A 13,351-nucleotide genomic window follows, 5' to 3' on the forward strand; every position below is an offset into this window, starting at 1 on the left:
GTGAGGTCCCAATGCAGTGTAGCCTTTGATGCCTGTGTTTGTGGGTCTTGTTGGAGCAGGCGTGGGGAGCTGCCTGGCTTTGTCCTCGTGGGAGGGGGAAGGAGAGGACACCAAGCTGGGTATCATCTTGGGCCTCAGCAGGCTGCACCCCAGTCAGTTGCTGGAGGGGACATCCCAGTCAGTGGCTGTGCTGTGGAGCTCTCAGCTGTGGCACCAGACCTGCTCCTCCCCTGAGCTGCTGTGAGCGCAAGGACAGTGTGGCACTTCCCCTCCCACACCACCCACCAGGGTATTCCCAGCAGCCCAGAGCATCACATCCCTCTCAGGGGACCCCTTTTAGCTCAGATGAGCCCCACAGAAGTGCACTTGCTCAACCAGCTCCTGCAAGTGGGCATGCCAGAAATACCCCACCCTCTGAGTCTTTGTGGACAGACCCTTCAGAGCAGGTTTTGCCCCTGCTCGTGCACAGCTGGCACAGAATCAGGAGTTTTTCTGCCTGGGGGCCACAGAGCTCTCTCAGAAACGTTCTGTTGAGCGAGCTGGGTTGGAAACCAGCAGAGAACTGTTGGCTGTTCCTGGGAGCACGTGCACCTTGCAATGGCCTCACTGGCAGCAGAACTCGGGGAAGATGCTTTCAGGCACGGTGCCCATCACCTCTGCACCTGCAGCTGCTGGTTCCTCCCTGCTGGGCTGGCAGCACGTCCCCTTGTCCCCTCGCTGCAGGGCTGCACTCCTCCTCCTCCTCCCTGCAGTCATTCCCACGGCAGCTGTGTGCCAGCGCCTTTCCTCCTCTGCTCCCTGGCTGCTGGCAAGCCCAGCTCCTGTTCCTGGTGCCTCTGAGTGAGTGAAGACAAGGACAGGGCAGTGAGTGGGGTGAACAAAGGGGATGCAGAGGCCACGTGCTGGTGACAGAAGCTCCTGCCACATCTCTGCCGTGCTTTGTCACCCATTACAGAGAGAGGAGGCATCACTGCTTCCTAACTGTCTGTCAGCAGTTTTATTAACTTTTAAACCCTTGTTTTACTAAAAATCGTCAGTGAGAATATTAAAAAAAGGCTGTTGAGGAACCTCTTCCTGAACAAATAAACTTGTGGTCCCCTTTCATCGTTATCAACTGTATCTTTCCCTCTGAGCAATTCCTTAGTTTGTTTTACAAATCCCTGCTTTCCCCAGCTTTTCCTGATGATGTGGCAGTGTAGCAAGGTGCGTGTTGATGTCTAGGGAGATTAGATTTGGTGTCCCTGAGAGAGGTGCTCTCCAGCCCCCCAAATCTCATCCGGATTTCTCCTGGCTCCACGCCTTGCTTCATTTTTGCCTGGAGGATGCGCAGCCTCACATTTCACAGCGGACTGAACCGCGTGCTTCTGGTTTTGCAGACAGCCTGTGTTCCAGAGCAGAAACACTCTGTCCTTGTTATTTGCTCTCCAGAACTGTAGATTCTTCAGCTAATTTTGTCGCACATGCCGTCCTGCATGTAGCCCTGCTCTTGCCTCTGCATTTTTAGCATATGGGGCGGGAGAAGACGGCTCATCAAACTGGTGCTGCCAAGCCCTGGGGACTGAAAGGAAAATTCCTGTGGCAAAATCTGTTAAAATGCAGAGAATTTCTTCAAATTGTGTGTGTGGGTTTCTGCCTTAAAGCTTACTTGCTGCTGTCTTTTTATTTTCTCTCTGTGTGTATGTGAGTGTAGGATAAAGATTGAGGAGGAATATGCTAAGAACCTGTCCAAACTGTCTCAGAATTCCTTGGCTGCTCAGGAAGAAGGGTAAGTGTGTCTCTGTGACTTTCACAGGAGACGAATTTTAATATAAAAGGCATTTCTCCCACGCAGGTACATGTAATTTTCCCCAGCTCTTTCCCGTTGAGTAGAGGTTTATTTAGATTATCACCCTGGGCATGTTGGGGAAGGTGGAATTGCTTCAGAGTTGTTTGTTTGGGGTGGTTTTTTTTTAGGATGTTAATGAGAAGCTTTTTGGGAATGTGTGTATAAAATGTTGCCTTTCCAATCAGATTTATGTGCTGTCCTTGTTGTAGCCAGGATTTGCATGCATGTCTACTAAATTGAAAATGGAAGAATATATAGAATATATATATATATTACTGAGAGTAGATGTGTAAGGTCAATGCTGGTACAATCAGAGCAGCATAGACAAGAGGGAGGATGAAGAAGTCTCTTCTCATCAGGGTTCTGGCCCTTCAAGAAGAGCGTCAGACTGCTTCTTATTTCCAACATTTTCACACTTGGGAAGTTATTAAGAAGACATTAGGCAGTGCAATTCAGACAGAATTGCAGTTCTTCAGTAATAACGCAGAGGCACCACTCCTGAAGGATCAGAACTTGGTGGCTCTGTCTGTTTCATCACAAACCCTATAAGCACTGAAAGCCAGAGTTGGAAATGACTGTCCTCACCATAGCTTTGACACAGTGTGTTTCTGCCAGCACTGGTGCTGCATGAGGTGTTTTAATCAGCTTCAGAAGGCAAGGACAGAAATGGCAAGAGGATAACTGGTCTGTTACTGCCATGAGCACCTACAGTGACAAGGATTCCTGCCCTCCTTTCTCCTCAGGGGTGGATGCTCACCCAATCCTAGCAAAGCTAAATCCACTTTCTTCCACATCTTCCTTCCACTTTCTCCTATCCCCAATGGGAGAAGGAGAGAATGGCTAAAAAAAATGAAAGGGGAGGAAACTGGGGCAGAGTAGGTGAAAAGAGGGGGAATGAGCACTCAAAGCCAAGAAACATTGAAGCAGAGAACTGGAAAGGACATGGTGCAGAGTGCATGGAGCTGAAAGCACTGTCCAGTGGTGCTCTGCCTGCACCAGATGATTAATGTCAGTGAGAACTGGGCAGTGGGAGGGAGCCTCGGGGAAGGAGGAATATTGGGAGCACTCCCGTAGGTGTATCTGAGTTGTTCAGCTGATGAACACCATATCTGGGGACTCAAGTCCTTGCGGCAGCGTCAGAGGTGACAGATCATTAGCTTGAGATTGCAGATGACAGGTGATTTTTCAGGCTATCAGGAACAGCCACATCTCATTATCCACGAAAAGGGGATAGGGAAGGGGTAGAAGGAGCCAGGGACTGTAGGTCACTCAGCTTTATTTAACCTTTGCAAAGTGGTCAAATAAACCATCAGACTTTCACTTAGGGGAGAATTAGGGTGATGAGCAATTGTTGTATATGCATAGAGAATAATGCCAACCTAAATTCCCTCAGTGGTAGAGTAAAAGAGTAGGTCAAGCATCACAGCTCTTTATTTAGTATTGCTTTTTGCAATGGGAGATTCTCGTAGGCAGACAAGAGAAATGGTGGCCTAAATAAAGCCTAATGTGCAAAAAAACTGGGTAGGAAAAACCCACTGCTTGCAAATGCTGAACTGCAGAAAGTAGACTTTGGAATGAGATCCCAAAAGGTTTGTCCTAAGTCCAGGGGGTTTTAAAATGTTTTTGTGATGAACAACCTGTGATAGAAGGAATGATGGATTTACTGCAACCAGAGATGTGACAGAGCTAGGAAGGTCACTATGTGTAATTCGAAGAAAAGGTTGCAATTCAGAATTCTCGTGTTAAAATGGAGAAATTAATTGGGGAAAAAAAAAAAAGATGCATTTTAATGAGGACAAAGCAGCGGGTTTTATAGTTCCTCAGGATGTGAAAGATACAGTTACATAACAGTTTGTGGGAGAAGGATCTGACTGTAGTGAATCACAAGCTTATTCATCAACAACTTCATGCTGTTGTCTAAAAAGGCAATCATATTGAAATATGTAGAAGAGAGAGGGTCTGATACCAAATAATCTGTCGCCAGTTTAGCCACTGGAGTTGTACTGTGCTGGGGACAGTGTAGTTTTGGTTATGATGCTTTAAGAGGAGTCTAGGCTGTCATAGAGGGTCTGGAGGAGTGTGCATCAGCTGCCAAGCTGTCGTGGAAATTATCTGAAAGAAAAAGACAGTGGAGAAATTTTCAAGTGCTGCAAAGCTTCTCCGAGACTTTTCACCTGAAGTGAAAGTCTGTTCTCTGAAGTGGGGTGTAAAGAGGCAGTGCAAGAACTGCATTGGTGGAAACTCTGTTATGGTAAGGATAAGATACTGAAGGATCTTGCTTATCGAGGCTCTGGAGTCTCTGTACGTGGAGATTGTCATCAACTGTGTTTTCAAAGATCTGCTGCCAACAATGCCAACACAATTCTGCCTTGGCCACAAAGGTTGGTTGTTTTCTCAGGTTTCTGTTACCCTTTTCCATGGTTTTGCTGATCAGGGTGTGGTACAAAGTGTTGTGCCAGATTTGTCTGATAGATCCCACGAGGAAGGGTGGAGAAGTGACTGATCATTGTCCCTCTCTTCCTTCAGCACACTGGGAGAAGCTTGGGCTCAGCTCAAGAAGAGTTTAGCTGATGAAGCAGAGGTTCATCTCAAATTTTCTTCTAAGGTAAATAGTTCTTTCTTTTCCAAAGATTTTTTTGCCCTGAATTGGTGGGCCTCTCCCTTCAGTGTATGATAGGTGGGGGAAATAAACATGCATGTAGCACAAATTTAGAAGAATTAATAAATTGGTGAACAAACTTGCTGAAACTCTGTCCTATCTTCCTCCCAAAACCAGTTTATTTAGTCTACCTGACGAGTAAATTAAAACACATCTAGCCCTAATTTTTCATGAAAAAGAATTAAAACTGATTCTAGGTGTTGTTCACCTGAGCTCTGTGTTCCAGCCAGTAAATTAAACTAGTGCTTGTACACTTTACTTCTGCAGAGGAAGAAATGAAAAGTAATATTTGGCTTCTCAACCTGTCTGGAAGGAAGAGAACCAGAATTCTGGCTTTTTTTTTTAGTATCATTAGCCTTTCTCAAAAGTGTGCTGGGAGCATCATGTTATTTTGGGGTTTCATCTCAAGTGATGCCTAAGGAGATTTCTTTTACAATTTATGGTATTTATCTGGGTTTTTTCCACCACATGTGACATGCTCTTGAATCCTGTTACATTCTGTTAACCTCTGTGGGTGTTCAAGTTCAATACAGTGGCAGATATCTCAGCACAACAGCCATGTTCTGGAGGAAAATTACAGCTCTGCACCATTTGTAAGCAACTCAGCAGAGGTTACTCAGGCAACCAGCTGCTGCCTTGGTAACCCACTGCTCTGCCTTAAACTTCGACATCAGGGCTGTAATTAGTGAAATACTTTTTGCTCCCCATTGTCCTCCTGTATTGTTTTCCAAAAGGAAAAAATGCACCCTGGAGTGATGTGTGTGTGTGTAGGCAGGCCAGGTAGAGAGGGGCTTTTCCATGATTTTACTTCTTAATCTCTGCACAGAAACTCCTGTTGCATCCTCTAAATCCTTACCACTGTTTGTGTGCAAAAATCTTGTGGATGTGGCGCTTTAGGGGCAGGGTTTAGTGGTGGACCTGGCAGCCCTGGGGTAACGATGGGATTGATAATCTTGGAGGGTTTGGATTTTTTTTTTCCAGCGATTCTGTGGTTCTGTGAAGAGCCAGGAATTACTGCCTGGCTCCTCATTACCACCATTTCTTCCTTTGTTTTCTTTAAAGCTTCAGAGCGAGGTAGAGAAACCGCTGCTCAACTTCAGGGAGAACTTCAAGAAAGACATGAAGAAGTGTGACCACCACATCGCGGACTTACGGAAGCACCTGGCCAGCCGCTACACGGCCGTCGAGAAGGTGGGAGCAGGGACAACCAGGGGCCTTTCTGAGACACTGCTGGTTTGAGCAGAAGAGCAGCTGCCCCATGAGGAGTTTCTCTTCTGTCACAACAGACCACAGCTGCTCCTGCTGAGCGTTTTCACCGTTAGCTGTGCTTTGCCCGGCCCCGGGCACAGTTTGGTGTTCAGCTGAGATCTGGGAAGTGAGGGGCAAACGTCTTCCTGCTGAAGTGGCTTTTTGGTTCATCATCCCCTTCCCAGCTTGGGGCAGTAAATTTCTAAATTTCTACATTTAAAGCAAATGCTTCTTTACTCCTGTGCATCTGTTTTCCTCAAAATTTAGAGCACCTTGCCTTAGAATGGCAGCAGGGTCAGGTCAAAGGCTCACCTGCCTCAGTGGCCAAATGGGCGAGGAGAGCAGCTGGACCCTGGTCTGGCAAATCACAAACCCTTCACAAGAAGCATCCAAACAGCAGCAGCACCCGGTAATGGGCTGATGTGACACGAACCAGGAGGTGTCTGAGGTCGTGGCGCAGGGAGTTACACCCACAAAAAATCATCTCCCAGCAGCCGCTGGCAGAAATGGGGATGCTTGTGCCTCAGCTGCCAAATTGTGTCCTCGGGAGGTTTGCCTTCGGGTGTAAACTGGAAAGGAAAACAGCATTCCCAGTCATCCCTGAAGCTGTTTGTGCTTTCATTGAAGCTCAGCAGGAGTTCCCCGAGGGACGGAGCTGTTGCAGGATACACAAGGTCGTTAGGCTGAGGAATGTTTGTTTCTGCAAAGCACAAAGATCTGCAAAGCAACTCAGTAGCCATACTGGGAAGAGTGAATTTGGAATAACCTTGGGAAGAGGGGAGGAGAACAGGGAAGAGCTGTGGCTGCAGTGTCTGTGTGGCACTGGGCCCCTCAGGGATTGCTCTCCTGCAGCCCCCTCTCGAGAGCCAGAACTGCACATGGAAAAAATCCCAGGAATGCTTCGACAGTAGCGTTTAGGCTGGTGTGACTGCAGGAAACTGCGAGGTGCTAAGAAAATACAGCCATGCCAATTTAGTTTGAAAGGCTACTACAGTATAAAGGACAAATGTGACATGTTTTATAACAAATCCATGCAAAACAAGTGATTGTTGTGTATTTATCAGCCTGCATGTAACAAGGTTTGTTTGTTAAGGAACTTTAATGTTTTACCTACATAATATATATTTGTGCTGATAAATCAAGTTTTAACAGCTTGAAGAACTTCTAAGTAAAGTAGTTCAAGCCATCAGTTGTAACCAGACCTCAGGTTCTTGATTTCTACTGTTGGCAAGAACCTGAATAAGTTTTTCTGAATTAGGTTCCTATTGCTAGTTTGTGATAGGTGTACATTGAGTCCAGAATATACGTAAAGGCTTAAATTTTGTGAAATACTTGAAATTACTTCAACGATTCAGATCCTAAGAAAAGTGAATGGAGGAGGTATTTTGGTAACGATGCTGTTTAAGACATTTTGAAAGAGGCTCCAGCTCTCTTTTGTTCCAGAAATAATGGGAAAGCTATTAAGAAACAGGAGAACCTGATGATGCCATTAGTCCTTTGCCTTTCTAAGACTTTCTGAACTCTAAGAGTTCAGGTGCATTTGTGATTTGTTGGTGGTGACTCCTCTGTGATCGTAGGACACTTTCATGAACTCCACATGGTGGTGTAGGAATCCTTGAATCCCTTTTAGGGCCCAGTTTTATGCAAAGTTGCAGATTTCTTGCTGAGAAACACTTGTTTGAACGAGTCCTAGACTGCTGAAAGCAGCTGCCAGTTCATTTTCTCATTAACTACTGACTCTTCTTTAATTACTCCAAGGCCCGGAAAGCCTTGACAGAGAGGCAGAAGGATCTGGAAATGAAAACACAGCAGCTAGAGGTGAAACTCAGCAACAAGACAGAAGAGGAAATCAAGAAGGCCAGACGGAAGTCCACGCAGGCAGGTGAGTGCCCATGAGCACACGGTGAGAGCAAGGTGGGATGCGCCTGCCCATCCATCCATCCATACGTCCATCCGTCTGCCCATCCATCCATCCATCCATCCATCCATCCATCCATCCACCATCCATCCGTCCATCCATCCATCCATCCAGCCAGCCGTCCATCCATCTGTCCATTCATCCAACTATCATCCATCCACCGTCCATCCACCATCCATCCATCCATCCACCATCCATCCATCCATCCATCCACCATCCATCCATCCATCCATCCGTCCATCCATCATCCATCCATCCATCCATCCCTCCATCCATCCATCCATCCATCCATCCATCCATCTATCCATCCATCCATCCGTCCATCCATCCATCCATTCATCCATCCATCCATCCACCCATCCATTCATCCATCCATCATCCATCCACCATCTATCCATCCATCCATCACCCATCCATCCATCCATCCAACCATCATCCATCCACCCATCCACCCATCCATCCATCCATCCATCATCCATCCATCCATCCATCCATCTATCCATCCATCCATCCATCCATCCATTCATCCATCCATCCATCCATCCACCCATCCATTCATCCATCCATCCATCCATCCACCCATCCATCCATCCATCCATCCATTCATCCATCCATCATCCATCCATCCCTCCATCCATCCATCCATCCATCCACCATCCATCCACCCATCCATCCATCCATCCATCCATCCATCCATCCATCCATCCACCATCCATCCACCCATCCATCCATCCATCCATCCATCCATCCATCTGTCCATCTATCCATCCATCATCCATCCACGTGGTTCTTGGTTTTTAATATTGTAGCCACAAAGTCGAAGCGAGCCATGCTACAAATCTGTGTGGTGTTAACTACTCAGCAGAAATGAGCCTAGTTTTTCTGGCTCGAGTGTCACAAATTATTGATAACTGAGGCTGAGAACAACAAAAGTAGGGTGAGTCATCTTTCTGTTCCGTGAGAGTGTCCTTAGATTACTGAATGTTTGTGGAACTTCCAAAATCACATTCAGAGAAGCTTAGCTGAGGGTGTTGCTTCCATAAATCATAGTTCCTTCCTTGGTTGTTTCCTAAATCTCACTCACCCACAACTTTGTGGGTGCCTATCGCACTTAACTATTACTGTATTTTCCTTGAAAGTGATTTTTTTGGTTTTTTTCCCACTGCTACTCAGTGACTAAAATATTTCCTCTTCTTAGAATATTAAGGATATAGTGGTGTGTGCTGTATTGTACTGAGGATACAGCCACTTGCTGTGACCTAGGCATATTTTACATCTGCAGGATCCATCAGGATTTTTTTTGAGATCTGCAAAGCTGATACATGCAGCTCAGTTAGAACCTTTGCAGAAAATAAGTTATAGCTAGAACTTCCATGTTTCATCCCTTCAACCAGGCCTATTCCTTGGCAGAGTGGTCCTTCAGAGTTCTGAGGGTTTTAAAACTTCAGGATTGGTGTCTGGGTTTTAGGAAGACTGGGAAGAGCCACTGGCAGTGTGACCGTGTGTACTTTTGAGGAGAAAGAAAAGTTGTGATTTAACAACAGGCGGCTCCTTGAGAGATGTTCTTTATTCACATGAAAATTCACAGTCTCTCTTTGTTCCTTGGGTCCTTAGAAGTTGTTTATAGTTGACTTTTATTGAACAGGCAAGGAAGAGCTGAAGATCAGAGAGGGAAAGAGAAGTTGAGCCTCATGTAAAGAACAAAGAGAATTTCCTGGCTGGAAAGCAGCAATCTCTGAGAATTGTTTTCCAAATTTGCCATCTCCCTTTTCCCCTCTGTCAGTGCAGAGTCGTGCAGCAAAGGAAAAAAATGGAAAGGACTGCAGCTTCTTGTGTTTCTGCCCTGATCGCAGAAGGAGCTGGAGCTCAGCTGGAATTGGGCATCTCCAGAGGCTGGAGAATGCATGAGGCTGCAGATCAGCATCCCTTCATCCAACAGCTGATGCATTGCTGCCCTTTGAGACAGAGACCTCTTAGACTGCAGTCTCACCTACAGAGTGCTCCCCTGCACTTCCAGAACTCACACTGTTGATTCCCCATTTTAATTACTTGATTTTTCAAATATGACTTTCCATCTATGGCTTTTTTTTTTTTTTTTTAACTGAAGTAACTTGCCTTTTTATATTTCTGGGCATTTTGTAAAATACTACTCTTAATGCTTGTATTTTTCTTTCAAAACCTTGTCTTTGCCCCCTACTCATTCTCACCTCAACCACCTGCTTTTTTGCCATACATCAAATGCATGCATTTAATTGAAATGTTGGCCCATGTAACAAATACCAAACTCCTCTGAGCTCCACCAGGGTTCATCTTTACATCCTTGGGGTTTACAAAACCTGACCTGCACTTTCCTTCTGAGCTCAGGCTAGAAAAGGCTGATGTGTTGCCATGCTGGCTCTTTCAGGGGATGACCTGATGCGCTGTGTGGATCTTTACAATCAGGCCCAGTCCAAGTGGTTTGAGGAGATGGTGACGACCACTCTGGTATGTAACATCTGAAACTACCCTTGCAAAACTGTAATAGCCTACAGTGTTCATCATTCACAGCCAGTTCAGGGCAAAGCAGGGGGGAAAATTGGGTGATAAATCTCACATTGTGTTTCCCACTCCCAGGCCTAAGAAAAACTCATCGTTAGGGGAAAGAAGAAATAATTGTTTCTTTGCAGAAGTCATTAAACCAGTTCAGGGCTGCTTAGAGGCCAGAGCACTCGAATTGTCCTTAGGAAGGATGAAGTAATGCACAAGAAAAACACACAGTAAATCACCAAATCCATTTATACATTAATGGCTTTTTCTATTCCACGATTTCACAATTTCCTTTGAAGTCTCCCCAGAGCCATCACTTCTGCAGACTTAACAGCCCCAGTTGTCTCAGCCTGGATTGCTACAAGCTGCCTTGGAGCAGTTCCGTGGCCTCCTCTGGACTTAATCCAGAAGCTGCACATCCTTCTTGTGCTGCCAACCCCAGAGCTGGCTGCAGAGCTCCAGGTGGGATCTCCCCAGAGCCTCCCCTAAGGCTTCCCCTCCACACCCTTTACAATCTTTGTGGCCCTGCTTTGGACACTGAACAGCTGAATGTCTTTTTTTTTATATTGTGGTGCCCAAAACTGTGCACAGTGCTTGGTGTATTCAGTCCAGAAAGACTAAATGCAAATTTTGGGGTATAATATCAGAATCCCAGAAGAAGAGAGAGGCAGAAAATATCAGGAGGAAAGACAGAAATCACCTGCCTTTCCAACTAAAGTGCTGCTGGGTTCTGCTTATTGCCAGCTGAGCGAGGTGGAAGCTTGTCCTAGCTCATCATCTGGTGAGCTGTGCTCTGACAGGATGTGGTTGGAATGGGGGGTGGTCTGAGCCATCCACCCCAACCTGCTTTCTGCTGCCCCAGGGAATCACTGCGACTGCTGTAGCTAGCAATGAAGCACGCACAACTTCTTGCAGGAAACAGATTCCCTCTTGCTTGCAGCGTCTCTGAGGGCAGTGGCTCCACTCTCTGCCTTGGTTGTCCAAGTTTTGGAACCTTTTGGAAAGGTTTGACCCTCTTTTCTGTTGCTAGGCTCAGGCTGAGGTGACTGCTGTTGCTTGCTGTTTCTTATTCTTTGCAGAGCAGAGGAATGTGCATCCACAGAGCCCAGCTCCAAAGCATGACCCTGGGGCAGTATCGCACCTACTGGCAGCCTTTTGGGTATCATCCTTTCTCTGGGCCTCCAGGCTCATGTTCCAGTAAAAATATGGACTTGTTTTTCTTCATGTCCAGGAGCTTGAGAGACTAGAAGTTGAAAGGGTGGAGATGATTCGGCAGCATCTGTGCCAGTACACACAGCTGCGGCACGAGACAGACATGTTCAACCAAAGTGTAAGTGTGCTTTCTGCTTGCTCTCTGTGGTCCTCGCTGCCCTCCAGCTGAGCAGAATGGTCCCTCCTGACCTGCTCTGACTGGCTTGTGTTGAAGGAGGCGGGGGAAGTGTCTGCAGGCAGCGTGTCAGCCTGCAGCAGTGCTCCTCCCTGCAGACCTGCTCCTCCAGGACTCTCTGATCGCATTTCATGCTGCTGGATCACAGCTCTTTCCTGGAGGAGACACAACCAGCATGGGCCAGCATGAGCCATTATTAACTCTCCCAGCATGATGCACTACTCCTTGAGGTCTTCTCTTTGTGCGAGGAACATGCTGAATTGTTTCACTGTTGGAAAAGGGAGTGTATATATATTTTCCCTATTAAAAGCTGGCCGTTTATCAAATATTAAAACACGGGGGACGCATGCTGACTCGGTACAGTTGTGTTTGGTGTAAGGTGCAGATTGCAGGATGGGAGTCAGAGGCTGCCTGGCTGCTGCCTGGCACAGGAAACCTGTCTCTGCTTCTTCATGTTAAACCTCTTCCCTGCTTACCTGTCCTGTCCGTCCAGTCTCACGTACGCGCAGCTCTCACGTGTCTGCAGATGCAGTGTAGGCATGCCCACGGCTGCTCTGCGTGTCAGAGCAATGACTCTCTGCTCAAAGTGTGCCCTTGACATTTGGATTCTTGTTTTCTTCTTTTCAGACAGTAGAACTTGTGGACCAGTTGCTTCGGAAAGTGGATCCTGCCAAAGACAGGGAACTGTGGGTAAAAGAACACAAAACTGGAGATATCCGACCTGTGGACATGGAAATATAGACTGACCTATAGTTGGATGTGATGAGTCCACTGAATTAAGCAGGCTCACGTTTGTTTTTAAGGGTCAAAAGAGCATAGGGGAAAGGTTGTTTCACTACCAGACAGACACCTTGTAATTTATGCCTGTATGGGCTCTCTCTGTTCCATTTAGTCATTACAATGGTCCTCGTTGTGCTAAGCCTTAAGCACCAGACATTCCAGGGTGAGAAAAAAAACAAACAGATGTGTGCTTCCCACCAGAGGTTACCAATTGCACGCAGCTTCCAGGAGAAATCTGCTTCCTGGCACGGAAAGCGCTCTGTTCTTCAGTGACTTTGTGCTCCACCCCTTGCATGACTTTCTCTATACAGTGTGTTAGAACGACCACGCAGAGAGCCTCTGGCCAGCAAGGAGATAACTGAACGTGATGCAGGAGGCAAGGAAGTCCTGCTGGTGAATCCCAGGTCTATCACTGACTGCTCTCATGGCCGTAGGCAAGTCAATTAACTTTCCTGGCTCCCCTATTTGTAAAATCCGTGGATTTTGCAGCGGTGTTGTGTGAATATCTTGCTTTCATATAACACTGTCTTTCACCACGGCAGTGAAGTGATGGCCCTTCTCCCAAAATCTACGGAGAAGATTCCTGTTCTTCCTGTTTTATACTCCCTCTCAGGGATGCATAAACCCATTTTCATGATTTCTGTTGTCGGCCAGTCGCTAAGTTTGAAAGTGATCACAAGTTTTTATCAGGAAAGACTTGGTTGTACTATACCTACCTCAATAGCTGTCAGAGCGCCCTCAATGACAGAAGGAGGTCATATTCCAAGGAATAAATGAGATGTTTAAAATCTTTCCTGCTCATGCAAGGTGTTTTTCCACAGAATCTCCTTAAAGACAGAGTCCTCTAATAGTTTACTTGGGATTCAGGTTTAAATTTCCTTTGTTGGTTTCTTCAGGTGAATATCACAGACTTTAGGTATTCGTAATTACCGGGTTTGTCCCGCTAAATTTTGGCTTTTATCTTTTTGGAGCCTGATTTTCAAAGGTGCCATGAATATGTGATGTTAG

General features: G+C 46.3%; 1 protein-coding gene across 3 annotated transcripts in view; it reads left to right on the top strand.

Annotated features, from left to right (window-relative positions):
- GAS7 (growth arrest specific 7) overlaps nucleotides 1-13,134 on the top strand; it is a 77,944-nt gene extending 64,810 nt beyond the window's left edge. For all 3 annotated transcript variants that reach the window (XM_040081645.2, XM_040081646.2, XM_040081647.2), the window contains exons 8-14: nucleotides 1,691-1,765; nucleotides 4,352-4,430; nucleotides 5,547-5,675; nucleotides 7,491-7,614; nucleotides 10,055-10,134; nucleotides 11,408-11,506; nucleotides 12,191-13,134. In XM_040081645.2, the coding sequence (XP_039937579.1) occupies nucleotides 1,691-1,765; nucleotides 4,352-4,430; nucleotides 5,547-5,675; nucleotides 7,491-7,614; nucleotides 10,055-10,134; nucleotides 11,408-11,506; nucleotides 12,191-12,304 (700 nt within the window). In that variant the 3' untranslated portion in view covers nucleotides 12,305-13,134. The remainder of the gene's footprint in view (nucleotides 1-1,690; nucleotides 1,766-4,351; nucleotides 4,431-5,546; nucleotides 5,676-7,490; nucleotides 7,615-10,054; nucleotides 10,135-11,407; nucleotides 11,507-12,190) is intronic.
- Nucleotides 13,135-13,351: the final 217 nt, after the last annotated feature.

This window comes from Hirundo rustica, chromosome 18, assembly GCF_015227805.2.
Source record: "Hirundo rustica isolate bHirRus1 chromosome 18, bHirRus1.pri.v3, whole genome shotgun sequence".
Classification (NCBI taxonomy): Eukaryota; Metazoa; Chordata; class Aves; order Passeriformes; family Hirundinidae; genus Hirundo; species Hirundo rustica.